This window comes from Panthera leo, chromosome B1, assembly GCF_018350215.1.
Source record: "Panthera leo isolate Ple1 chromosome B1, P.leo_Ple1_pat1.1, whole genome shotgun sequence".
In the NCBI taxonomy this organism is placed as follows: Eukaryota; Metazoa; Chordata; class Mammalia; order Carnivora; family Felidae; genus Panthera; species Panthera leo.
In genome coordinates, this window is record NC_056682.1 from 28,682,795 (window position 1) to 28,696,190 (window position 13,396).

Genomic DNA, 13,396 nt, shown 5'->3' on the forward strand with positions numbered 1-13,396 from the left:
TTTTTTTTTTTTACGTTATAGAAGAAAATATACTAATACATATATTGTTTTTCCAAGATCCACCTACATAAGTTTTGGTATCTTTACTTTGTGACAGTAAGCGTGACTTAAAAACTCAACTTTCACATGACCTTAAATTGGGAAAAACACATTTTCCCTGTACCTCATCGCTACAGCACTGTGGACTATGGTCTGTCTCAACAGCATACTAATATCCTTATTTTCTTCCTGTGATGGGTTAGCCATTAGCCACGTTACTTGTGAAATTCAAAAAATCTTTAAGGAAACTTCAGAAGGACTATAAGAATCTTACTTGGCAGTGATAAGTATTACACCTCTGTTATTCTGTTGGCATAGGGTCAATTTTAACTTCTCTTTGTGGTTTACTTTAGATTTTTATCCTGCCAAAGATGTTTGGTGTTTTAGTAAACACAGACTTCAAACTATGTGGTGACTAAGCAAAGCCCTTACATAAAGCTTGGAATAGGATTTTATAAATAGTTCCAATGAAAGACATTTTGAAATAAGCAGGGAAAAAAAAATCTCACGTTTATAAAAATTATTTTCAGAACGCCACTTAAAAATTCAAATTAAGTCCTAATCACTTAGATATTAAAATAAACCATAAAACAAAATCTAAAGGAGTGATAGTACATACACCAGCTTTCAATGGTAGCTGCTTAGTAAAAATGAGTGTCTGAGGGTGTATTCCAATTTCATCCTCTTCAAATTGTGCAGCTCAGATAAATGTTTATTTTACTGAAAATATTTGCAAAATTACAATATAAATACATGAATATATTAAGATAGGATGATTATATATAATGTATTCTTATCCATATATATAAAATGAATGCAGTAAATATAGCATATTCTCGATGAATTGTTAGTACACAGTGTTTCTTAGTAAAGTACATACAACCTATTATTAAGCAACAATTATCTAGTTTTCAAATGTACATCTCAGGAAGTTTTTAGGATGAAAGGATACACTAAATCTCCCAATACCCTTTTTGGTTGGTGAAAGTTAGTTCTGCAAATTTTGAAATAATACTATATTGATTTTAGCAATGGTTCTGAGGCTCTTCGCATTTTCTTAATTTGAAACTTTATTTCTTTAGTCTGGGTGTTTTCTTAATGACACTGTATCAGCCAACCATGCCTTTAATTCTTACACAGTATCATGTACTGTCTTTTCATTAGTTGTTTTAACACACATCAACAATGAAACAGAATTACTAAAAAAATTTTTTTCTGCACAAATTCCCAAAATTAACTTTCAGGGTATTATGGGGAGTCTCAACTAGATATAGTCTCAACTGTAATACTAATCTGGGCTAGAAGTAGTTTTTTATTGATTTTAGTTCTTAAGAATACAAATATGAACTCTACTTTAAGTGTTCATTAAATGTATTGGGAGTTGTTTCAAAAGCATCTTCTACCCTTCTCCGTTACACTGATTTAATGGAAACTTATTATAGCAGTTCCAACACAAACATCTGCATGCAAGAGATCACCCTACAGATTCTAACTACATAGTTATTGAAACACATCCCACCTTTCAAGTGGCATAAATGTACATCTTCTATATACAAAAGGTAAAGTGCATTATTAAATTAGTGAACTGACAGATTGTCTGCCTGGACCATATAGCTTTCAAATAGACAAATGTGAAATTCTCCCATTAGAACCAATTATTTCAAGAGGTTCCAACTAGCTTTTCCACCCTGTCGTTTACTTTTTGGCCATGCTCTTTAGTGCAAATAAGCTTGTGTTTGACTCAAGTTTAAGGGACATGGCAGTTTGGGGTTTTAACAAGGAAAATTATAAAATGTGGCAGAACTTTTAATACTTTTATAATACATTGCATCTTTTGCATATTAAGCAACAGATTAGTGTTGCTTTCAATTGCTAGGAGCACACTGCCAACTATTATGAGGAACCCGTTTCCAAATTTCATACTATTAGCTTATATTATTACAGTTTTGAGTCTATACCACATTATGCTTGGGTTATGTGCAAACATCATCAGTGTTTTAGAATTATACAATGAACTAGTAATTTTGGTTACTAACTTGAATGTTCATTTTTTGACTTCTAACATCCAGTTGCCTTAAGAGTTTAATGTCTTCAAGGCAGGGATCCTATTATTTTGAAGAATACCATGTACACTTGCAGCTCCATTTATGTTACAAATGACAATAAATAAAATGTATATTGCACAGATAAAAATAGTAGCTTATTTTATAAGATACATGGCAATACATGTCTTAATACCAGAGTTTTGAACTGGATCTTATTTGATTATGGCTAATGGATAATTGGGAATTTTAAGTATCAAAAAATTGTAACATCATTTCATTTTTCAATGAATACATATAAAAAAGTGAAACAAAAGGACTGGCAGAAGGCTTAGTGATTCTAAAGTATATTCAATTGCCGGTATATATGCATCTACCAATCTATAGCTTTGAGATGGTAATAACTTTGAAGTATACATACAATGTAGAAGATTTGGCTACGTAACTAATTCTTTGCTTAAACAATTAATGCAAAATTAATATTTATATACAATGAATTAAAGATATTTGTCTGACATGTATTGTGTATATGTATATATACACACGTATGTATGTATATAGACACACACTCTCAAATCTTATCAGACTAAAAACCAAGAAAGAAATCATTTAGACTTAATGGATATAAGTATTTTACGAGGGAAGGTTTTTAAGAGAGAGTATACAGTCATAGCAATAGTGATAGGAACACTCGAATACTGGAACATGCACAGCTCCAGTTTGCCAAAATCTGACAGGTTGATAATTATTAATAGGCACTATGATGGGCAGGAATAACAATCAGTAGTACAGTAATTCAAGTGCACATCACTCCTTCATATACCAAAAGCTACTTTTTATCAAGTCTACAATAGTTATTTTACAGTTAGGACTGTTTAAAGATCCTTGCTACTTTTAGAGTCTCAACACCCACCATGTGCTATTAACTCTAGTATTTCCAACTATCTTCCAACCTTCAGTTGTTCCATAGTAATCCAGATGGTCCACATTTATGATGAACTAATGAGATTCCTTCATACTACTTGGGGAAACGTGAAATACAATCTGAAAACCAATACCAGCATATATGTCTGGGTTACTGATTGCTTGTTTTTAAATAAGATAAGCCAGTAATATTATTTTCTTAACTCATAACGTTTTCTTAGTGACCTTACTTAAATGTACTTGGGGACAAACTTCTGAAGGAAAAAAATTATTAAAATTATTTTGAACTACTTATGGTATATAAAAGGAGAGCTACATTCTGATCTCAATCCATGCAGCCAGCTCTCATAAATGAGAGCTATATTTGGGGGTTGAAATCAGTGTCTGGCTCTTAAATATGATTATATGGACTTATTGTGTGGGAGGTGAATAAAGCCAAGATAAAAGACAATAGTTTCAATCAGAATAAAATGCAGCTCAACAGATAAAATTCTAGTCAGTTAATACAGGGTGGGTTGGTACACATATACAATATATCCACTTGTTTAAAAATTGCTTAGGTGTTGAAAAATTGCTGTGGCACTTCCTGGAAAGCAATTTTTAATACAGGTAACTGGGTGAGTCTTGTGTAAAGTAAACCTTTTTAAGTATCATAAAGAGCACCTTGGAAAATGCTTGAATTTTCCTTTCAAATATGTTCATAACCAATCTAAAATATTTTCCCAGGCTGAAAATTTATATTCTAAATGCTTTTTAGAAAAAGAGTTGTTTGTTTGTTTGTTTGTTTTTCTGGAATTAAAATACCTGTAAAAGCCAGGTTTATATTGGAAGTGTTGACACGGTTTTAAGGGTAGCAATTGCAAAAGTGCTACTAAAATGTATTATTACAGATGTATTTTTGTATCAGTGAACTGGTGCACCAACCCCTCTGAAATAGTGCTAAAGAAGAAGCATAAAATAGAACACCTTGAGTCCACGATATATTTTGGGGGAAAAAAAAAAAAAAAAACCCTCTCACAACCTTCAAATTAGCATGAAAGGCTAAAACACCAAGATTTCCATAGCAAAGCCATAGGATGAAGCCTCCCACTCAACAGTGACATAAAAGTAATTCCTAAAACTTCGGAAAGTCAATAAAAATATATGGTACAGTAAGTAGAGGTAAAGATAGGGTTATAACTAGTTTAGAACAACGAATTAAAACTCTCCCACGGCTTTGATATGGCAACTATAAACTCCAGGGTTACCACAAAATTTGAAATTATAGAATATTGTAGTAGCTGTAAGATTTGACTCTTTAATGGTATGGTTTAATACTGTTATCCAATGAACAACTGATATATTTCTACATGTACTTTTATAAATAAATATATTTGTATTATACTTGAGGTCAATTTCTGTTTCTGTGGTAACTGCCCTACAAGTAAGCTTAGCAGCTTTTAACGAAGTAGGGATGGAATACTTTTTTGGGGAACTTGTTAAATAGAAATTCACACTTCCATATTAAGTATATGTATCTTTCTCAGGATTATGTCATAGTGCAATGTAAATCTTAGTTATGGTATTTAGAAGGTCAGAATGTCACATTTTGTGCTGATTTGCATACTTCAATGGTCTGGAGCAGTTGAAGCAGCTAAACTATTTAGCTCTGGGAAGATCGGAATTCCCATAAGAATTATAATGTTCTACGTATAACATGAGAATCAGACTCCTTGAAGTATAAACTACCAGAGGTATTACTAATAACAAAGGGCCAAAAAAGAGGAAAAACTTCTTCAAATGATTATGGATCAGTACTTTTAGCCAATTTTATGATTTAAAATTTTGCCTGATGGAGTTCAAATTCACTCTAGTCGAGGCATTCTTGTTCTTCACCACTGGCCCTTCTGCCATCCATTCTCTTTTCTTTATGGCTGTTGCAAATTTTCCTCATCTCTTCTTCATACTTGATAAAATTCTCCCCAAACCTTGTCCAAGCTTTGAATGGAACAGTAATAGTATTACGGTAAGGTGGCCTCACCTCACTTACCTTCAGGAAAATTCCATATTTATTAGAGCCCACATCAAAGTAGAACCTTTTATTGTCCACTCTGAAAGAAGTCCCCTCTGGGAGTTCAAGTGGGTCATCATCTCCACCTCTTCGTTCTTCTATGTCCCCTTCGCCATAGTCTTCAATTAGCTGAACCAAGGCATCACGAAACTCGATCATTCCTTGTGCTGGGAGCACAATAGTCTGTTCTTGGCCCAAACTGTGACCAAAATAACCTATCATGCCAGTCCCCCGCATCATGGTTTGTCTAATTCTTAGGAAGCGACCCCGCTGATTTTCCTTTAGGTCTAGATAGTATTTCCTATTGTCCCTCTCTATGTAGTCTGTTTTGAGGACACTATGAGGGTGCTCTTCGGACCCTACAGAGACTGGTGGGGAGGGTGCCGAGTGCTTCTGTCTCCTCCTGGACGCTTGCTCTTTGCCGTGGCCATGCTCCTGTCGGTGGCCTTTCAGGCCCAGGTGGGCATAATGCTCGATGAAGTCCCCTAGACAGTCCTTCAGCTCCGCTGCCACAGACAGGGACAGAGTCAGTTTACTCTTTCTGATATTGTCCTGCCGGCCTCTCCCTATCCAGACTTCAGCTATCTTTAGGAACCGGCCCCGGGAGCTTTGCTTCACGTCTAGGTAAAACCTCTTTTTCTGGATGTCCACTCGTTTGGAGGCCAGCTCCTGGATTTCGGCTGCACCCCCAGCCTGATTAGGGGTGGCTGAGGCCGCGTAGTGGGGGTAGTGGGAGTGCTGGGCCTGGGGATAGAGTCTACTCTTGCTTAGGCCAGAGCCCCCTACATTCTTGCCGCCGCGGCCGCGGCCGCCGCCGCCTCCCCTTCGCCTGGCTCTTTCCATCTTCAGCTGCAAGTGACAAACAGACACACGGGGTGGGGTGGGGGAGGGGTGTTGAGAACAATCGCAGACGCCCCTCGGCCTGCGCTGCCCCCGCCTCCGCCCGGGACCCCCACACCGGGCCGCGGTGCACGGCGCCCGCCGCCGCAGCGCCCGGCTCCCGCCTCTGCCCGACCGTCGGCGGCGACAGGCGGCGTCTCCCGGCTCCGCACCGCGCACACAGCATCCCTCCGCCGCCCCGGCCTCCCGCTCGCCGCCGGGCCGCCGGCCTCAGGCTCGGCAGCCCCGGGGTCCCCAGCCAGTAAACACTCACATCGACACTGCCATCACCGCTGCTACCGATGCCCTTCACGACCGCCGCCGCCGCCAGCTCTCGGCCCCTCTGCTGCAGCCGCCGCAGCCGCTGCCCCCCGCCAACTCCCCCGCCGCCGCCGCCGCTCGCACCGTCCCCCGCCGGAGCAGCCGGGCAGGGGCATCGCCTGCGGCGCCCGCCGCCGCCGCCGCCCCTCCTGCGGCCGCTGCGGGGGCCGCCGCCTCTCTTCGGGCACCGGCCCGATACCCGCCGGGAGGGGAGGGGGGGGTGGCGGCGGGGGGCGGGCCGTGGACCCCGCCTCCTCCAGCACAGCCCGCTGAAGGGAAGAGAAGGTCTCGCGCTCTTCCTCGGGGCGCGCCCTGACCGAAGCCCGGCGCGCGGAGATGGACTGTGAGTGCGAGGTGACTGGACAGGTGTGAAGATGGTAATGAGGACGGAGGTGGCGAGACTGTTGTGACTTCTCCAGGTTCCTCCGGGATGCAGGACTCTGGCGGCCCACCGGCATCCGCACAGGGACTACATTTCCCGGAGGGCTCAGCGGTAGCGAGAGTCCTTGCGCATGCGCGCCTCCTGGCCCGCTGGGCTTGATGGGAGGGCTGCAGAGCACCACGAATGGAGGACGGGGAGGGGCGGACCTCGGAGGGAGGGGTGGAGAAGATAGGTCTACCCCAGCTGATAATGTGCCGTGGGCGCCGTGACGCCAAGGCGTGCGCTCTGCGGCGCGGGAATAAGGTCTGTTGAGTTGGTATCCGGCCTGGATGCCTGGCTTCCAGGCCCTGCTGTCGTGGCGCTTCACAATTCATCCAGCTGAAGGAGGAGACCCGTTGAACTGGCTCTTCTCAGGGTAACGTGACCTCCCTACCCCTGTTTCAGCCAGCTCCAGACCCTGGGGTATCATTCTAGCCTTCCCAGACATTGCGGGTGCGTGCTCAGTCCCGAAGAGCAGGCCACTGGGCAGTGTGTAGGAGGTGCGTTAAAACCCGCGACCTCCTGCCCCTTCCCACCTCCGGAGCATACCGGAAAAGGGCCCCCACATGCCGCAGGCCTTCCCAGGGCTTCTGTCAGCCAAAAAGTGAGCTTTCCCATTCCCTCCCACCTTCAGCTTGTGCCACCGGTTGCTTGTCTTGGGCCCTTGGGATTGTACCCTTCGGATCCAGCCTTTACTGCTGCGGAAATGGAGCCACTCCATATTTTCATAACAAAGTCGAGGGAAATAACCTATTACGTGTAATTTAGCAAATTAAGTTGGATTTCTTGAGTTTAAATCCTTTAACAGTAAGTTTTGAGTAAAGAGCCGAAGGAAAGCTAGTTCTGTGGCTGGGGTGGGGCGGGAAGTGCAAAGGCCCTGAGGAAGCCTGTTTGGCGTGTTCAAAGAGCAGTCTAGGAGGCCAGTAAGTTTAAAGCACAATGAGATAGTAAGGGAGAAGGTGGAGGAGATAAAGTCAGACGGGAAAGAGCTGAGGACAGATAGTGTAGGGCCTGGTAGGGTATTTTGAAAATTTGGGTTTTCATTCTGAGGGAGGTGGGAAGCTATTGGAGAGTTTTGTCAGGGAAACATCATCATCTGAATGATCTTTAAAAAAAAACAAACAAAAAACTGGTAAGGGGCACCTGCCTAGCCCAGTCATTTGAGCCTCCGACTTTGGCTCAGGTCATGAGCTCACAGTTTATGGGTTCGAACCCCGACAGCCTGTCAGCGCAGAGCCTACTTTGGATCCTCTGTCCCCCCTCTCTCTCTGCCTCTCCCCTGCTTGTGCTCTCTATCAAAAAATAAATAAAACATTAAAAAAAATAGAAAACACTGGTAAAATATATGTAACAAAATGTGCCACTGAAACACTTTTTAAGTGGACAGCTCATTGACATTAATTACACTCACTATGTTGCACAGCCATCACCACTATTTAAAAATAATTTTTTTTAATGTTTACTCATTTTTTTGAAAGGAGAGCGAGCACAAGTGGGGGAGGGGCTGAGGAAGAGGGAGACACTGAATCTGAAGCAGGCCTCCAGGCTCTGAGCAGAGCCTGGCACAGGGCTCAAATGCACGAACCCAGAGATCATGACCTGAGCTGAGGTCTGGTGCTTAACTAACTGAGCCACCCAGGTGCCCCCATCACCACTATTTTTAAAACTTTTTCACTCCAAGTTCTAACTGGTTAATTATTCAATAATTCCCCATTGCCCCTTCTGCCTAGCCCCTGGTAACCTCTAATATAGTCTCTCTCTATGAATTTGCTCATTCTGGAATCATATAATATTTGAGTTCTTAAACATTTTTTAATTTTAATTTTTTAAAAAAATATTTGTGCTTTTGCATCTGGCTTATTTCATTCAACATAATGTTTTCAGGGTTCATTCATGTTGTACCGTGTATCAGAACTTAATTTCTTTTGGCACACCTGGGTGGCTTAGTCGGTTAAGCGTCCAACTTCAGTTCAAGTCACTCTCCTATGGTTCGTGAGTTTGAGCCCCGTGTTGGGCTCTGTGCTGACAGCTCAGAGCCTGGAGCCTGCTTTGGATTCTGTCTCCCTCTCTGTACCCCTTCTCCGCTCACATTCTGTCTCTCTCAAAAATAAATGTTAGGGGCGCCTGGATGGCTCAGTTGGTTAAGCGTCCGACTTTGGCTCGGGTCATGATCTCATGGTTCATGGGTTCAAGCCCTGTGTTGGACCCTGTGCTGGCAGCTCAGAGCCTGGGGTCTGCTTTAGATTCTGCCCCTCCTTTTCTCTCTGCCCCTCCCCAACTCATGCTCTGTTTCTCTGTCTCAAAAATAAACAAACATAAAAAAATTTAAAAAAAAACGTTAAAAAAATAAAAAAGAACTTATGGCGGAGTAATATTTTATTGTGTGTTTATATTCCGTTTTATGTTCATCTGTTGATGGACACTTGGTTTTTTTACCACTTTTGGCTATCGTGAATAATGTTGCAGTGAACACTGGCTTACAAATATCTGCTCGAGTTCCTGTTTCCAATTCTTTTGGGCATATATCTAGGAGTGGACTTGCTGGATCATGTGATAATTCTGTTTCAGTTGTTGAGGAGCTAACTGCCCAACCACATTGGCAGCACTGTTTTACATTTAACCAGCAATGTGGTAAAACTTCTAGTTTCTCCATATCTTCTCTAAATAATTTTCTTCCTCTTTCATATAATTCTTATTCCTAGGTGATGAAGTGAAGTGATATCTTATTGTGGTTTTGATTTGCATTTCCTTAGTGACTAATGATGTTGAGCATTTTTTTTTTCATGTGCTTATTGGCTATTTGGTATATCTTCTTTGGCGCAATGTCTGTTCAAGTTTTTGCCCATTTTTATTTTTTTAAAATTTATTTACTGAAAAATTTGTTAATGTTTATTAATAAGAGACAGACAGAGTGTAAGTTGGGGAGGGGCAGAGAGGGAGGGAGAGAGAGAGAGAATCCCAAGCAGGCTCCTCACTGTCAGCGTGGAGCCTGATATAGAGCTTGAACTCATGAACTGTGAGGTCATGATCTGAGCTGAAATCAAGAGGTAACTGACTGAGCCACCCAGGTGCCCCTATTTGTTTTTGTTTTTAGTGGAAAACACTTTATCACAAAGTGATTGCATACTCAGGAAATATCTGGCCTCACTGTGCTGAATCAATGCATTCGGCTTGTCCTCTGCAGCCTAGTATCTATTTCCACCTTCAGCCATCTTTAAATGGGACAATAAAGGACAAGAGAGTAAAGAGCTGGATACATTAATAGTCTTAACAGCATGGTGGTTGTATTCTATCAACTTAGTTGGATCCATTCAGGTAACTTTTTTGTTTCCCTGTACAAGTCACAGTGCTTAATGAAGACTGCTGTGAAAAGCACTATTTTCCATTTGCACACAGCTTCCATATTCCCTGATCCCTCTGCACGGTTTTTAACAGTCACCCTTTATATTCAAAGTCTGCTTTGTATTGTCTTTCTCTCAAAGAGTTTTAAATTTCCTCCAAAAGTCCTAGGTGATCAGAAGCTACAGATATTTTGTAGCCACATCTACCCCTATGACTGGAAAAGGGAGAAATTGATTTTGTAAGAGATACACTGAGAAATCAAATCCAGGATTCACTTTGTTCTTAAAACAGAGAATGAAACCACTGACTACCAAATGTGCTTTGATAGCTACTTTTAGTTTCCAAACTTCTATTTCACTTTCCCAGATTAATTCAGTATTAAGTTTCAGGAAATAAAATAATTATGTAGTTAAACAGAGATACTTATACAAACAAGAACTGTGTTTACAGTGTACCAATCTGTTAAAATCAACAGTAGACATAGATATTTAGAACTAAACCCCCAGTCAAGTAGACTAGCACTCACCATTTGCCTAAGCCCCATCCAATGATAGTAAACATCCTGTTGGAATCTGCTCCAAAAACAAAAGCTTTACCAACCAAATGTCAAAGTAAACAGGTAGTAAAGACCTATTTGATACTAGTAACCAGTGGTATCATTTTCACTCTTTAGGGTTTAAGTACAAGTAAATGTTGGTATTTTTTCTTTTAAGTTGGCACTATTATAACTTTTTATTTGGTAGTTTTTAAGAAGTTCCCTAGGTTGCTGGTTCACATAGACTTAAATTTTCTAGCCATAAGCCATCTGAATTAAAGGAAATAAGTAAAGACATTCTACTATTCAGAAAAAAAAAAAAAAAGAAAAAAAAAAAACAGCCAAATTTACTATAGTTTACATGAAATGCTATTCCCCTCTCCCCCAAACTATGAACCACATATAATAAAAGCTGTGATAGTCCTGATGTCAAGGTTATAAGATTTTTCTAACTCTGTAAATCATGTAAAGAAGAAAAGTTAAGGAAAGTGTGTTTTTAACACTAAGAATATTTTAATTAGGAACAGAGTTAGGTCTCTCTTGAAAGGGAGAGTCGTAATAGCTGGTCACATATCTTAAGTTCGCTGAAGAAGTTACTACTTCTGGCCCACTCAACAGTGGAGAAGAGGGTTTGATCAGCCATTTTGCACATAAACCCAAACGTGCTCAGCTTTTTGTGCTTGCTTTAGTTAGCTTGCTCTTGCTGCAGATAGGCCATGACTTTGGCCTGGACTTGAGGCTCATCTGGTTCACACTTCACGAGTTGCAGTATCAGATGTGGGATGCTTGCTGGGGAGCTTGTCTGGTAACTGTTCATGGAGGAATATAACCCGTTATTGACTCCCGTGAGCTGGTGTCAGGGTCTGGGTACTCAGACTTGATGGCCTGGCTAGGGGACTGAAGTAACCCTTGCGGGCTGCAATGAGGTGGCATTGTCATGCTAATGGAGGATGTTAGAAAGGGACTTCTGTCATAGTCTGTAGGAGGCAAGGCCTTTGGAGGCCTTTGGAGATAAAATGCATGTTCTGAATTGCAGAAGAGATTCTGAGCTCAGAGGGCATTGCTTGGATCACGGGAGACATGGCTTCTAGCTTAAGTCCACTGGCTCGGATGAGGGCTTTTTTCTGTTTTAGAGACCCATCTGTCTTGTACATTGGCCCAGATTTATTCCTTCCCCTGTGCATTTGGTTGGCCCTTTACTGCTTCTAGCTTCATTCCAACACAGAGACATTTTTTAAATTGACAGTAAGAACAACGCTTTCTCTGTGTTTTATCAATTTGGCAGTTCTGGTGTTCTATACATGTGTACCTTTTATTATTTTGGACTGTGCTTGAAAAACCCTTTGCAGCTTTCACAGGTGAGGAGCCCATAACGGTATCCAAACACTTTATCGCCACACACTGGACAGAGCTCTTCTTGATCTTCATCATAGGAGTAATTCAGCATTTTAAACTGAGACACTTGCATGTTTTCCGGCATCTGCCCCTGTTCCCCATGCGACTGAGCCAGTCTCAGGGCTTCAGTCCCCACTTTGGGCAGCATGATAAGGTGGCTCTGGGTGGAGATAGGGAGTCCTTGTCTGTCCAGAAACCCAGCACCTCCCTCTCCTGCCTCATTTACACCTCTCGTGTGTCCAAGAGCAGTCCTTCCAGCCCCAAGGGTGAGGGTGCTGGGAAGAAAGGGGAAAGATGAGGAGAAAAGGAGAGGTGAGTAGGACAGAGGAAGGCTGGGATGAGGGGTGATGACAGTCCCTTTGCCCATTTTTAAATTGAGTTGTTTATCTTTTTGTTATTGCGTTGTATGAAATCTTCATAGTATATTCTCTTTATTAAAACACTTACCAGAAATATGATTTGCAGATATTTTCTCCCATTCTGTGGATTGTCTTTACACTTTTGGATAATGTTCTTTTATTCATAAAAGTTTTAAATTTTGATAAAGTTCAGTATATCTACTTTTTCTTTTGTTGCTTGTGCTCTTGTTGTCATGTTTAAGAATTTGTTCCCAAGTCCAAAGTCATGAAGATTTACTTCTATGTTTTCTTCTAAGAGTTTTTTATAGTCTTAGTAGCTCTTATATTTGAATCAATATATTTTGAGTTAATTTTTGTATATGGTGTGAGATAGAGGTCCAAGTTCATTGTTTTTGCAGGTGGAAATCCAACTGTCTCAATATCATCTGTTGAAGAACTTCTTTTTTCACTGAATGGACTTGGCATCCTTGTCAAAAATCAGTTGGCCATAAATGTAAGAATTAATTTCTGGAAGCTCAATTCTGTTCCACTGATCTATATGTTTATTCTTATGCCAGTACAACACTATTTTGGTCACTGTAGTTTTGTAGTATGTTTTGAAATTGGAAAGTGTGAGTCTCCAACTTTATTCTTTTTGAAGACTGTTATGGCTATTCAAGGCCCTTGAAATTCCATAAGAATTTGAGGATTGGCTTTTTCATTTCTGGAAAAAAGGCTGTAGGAGTCTTGATATTACATTGAAGCTGTAGTTAGCTTTGGGTAGCATTGGCACCTTATCAATGTTAAGCATTTCTGTCCATGAACATGGATGTCTTTCCATTAATTGGTATCTTTAAAATCTTTTTCAGCAGTGTTTTGGAAGTATTCAAGTTTTTCACCTTCTTGGATAAATTTACTATTAGGTATTTTATTTTATTCTTTTAGATGCTATTATAAATGAAATTACTTTCATAATTCTTTTTCAGATTGTTCATTGCTAGTGTGTAAAACACAGCCGGCTTTTTGTGTATTGATCTTGTATCCTACAACTTTGCTGACTTTTCTTATTAGATCTAGTGGATTTCTTGTGGATTCTTTGGGATTTTTGTA

At 40.9% G+C, this 13,396-nt stretch overlaps 2 protein-coding genes and 1 pseudogene across 6 annotated transcripts in view; 1 reads left to right on the forward strand and 2 right to left on the reverse strand.

The window, feature by feature from the left end:
* PURG (purine rich element binding protein G) overlaps positions 1-6,287 on the reverse strand; it is a 38,603-nt gene extending 32,316 nt beyond the window's left edge. The window contains exons 1-3 of one of the 3 annotated variants that reach the window (XM_042934473.1): positions 6,209-6,287; positions 5,035-5,904; positions 2,793-2,794 (exon numbers count right to left, since the gene is read on the reverse strand). In XM_042934473.1, the coding sequence (XP_042790407.1) occupies positions 2,793-2,794; positions 5,035-5,898 (866 nt within the window). In that variant the 5' untranslated portion in view covers positions 5,899-5,904; positions 6,209-6,287. Of the gene's footprint in view, positions 1-569; positions 5,905-6,208 lie in introns of those variants that run through there. The other 2 variants (XM_042934472.1, XM_042934471.1) reach the window with 2 other exon arrangements.
* Positions 6,288-6,633: 346 nt separating this feature from the next.
* The window catches only part of WRN (WRN RecQ like helicase), a 151,574-nt gene continuing 144,811 nt past the window's right edge, over positions 6,634-13,396 (forward strand). Inside the window, exon 1 of one of the 3 annotated variants that reach the window (XM_042934474.1) lies at positions 6,634-7,052. The gene's annotated coding sequence lies outside the window, so the exon portion shown is untranslated. Of the gene's footprint in view, positions 7,053-12,718; positions 12,801-13,396 lie in introns of those variants that run through there. The other 2 variants (XM_042934476.1, XM_042934475.1) reach the window with 2 other exon arrangements.
* On the reverse strand, positions 10,943-12,105 carry LOC122217480 (annotated as a pseudogene).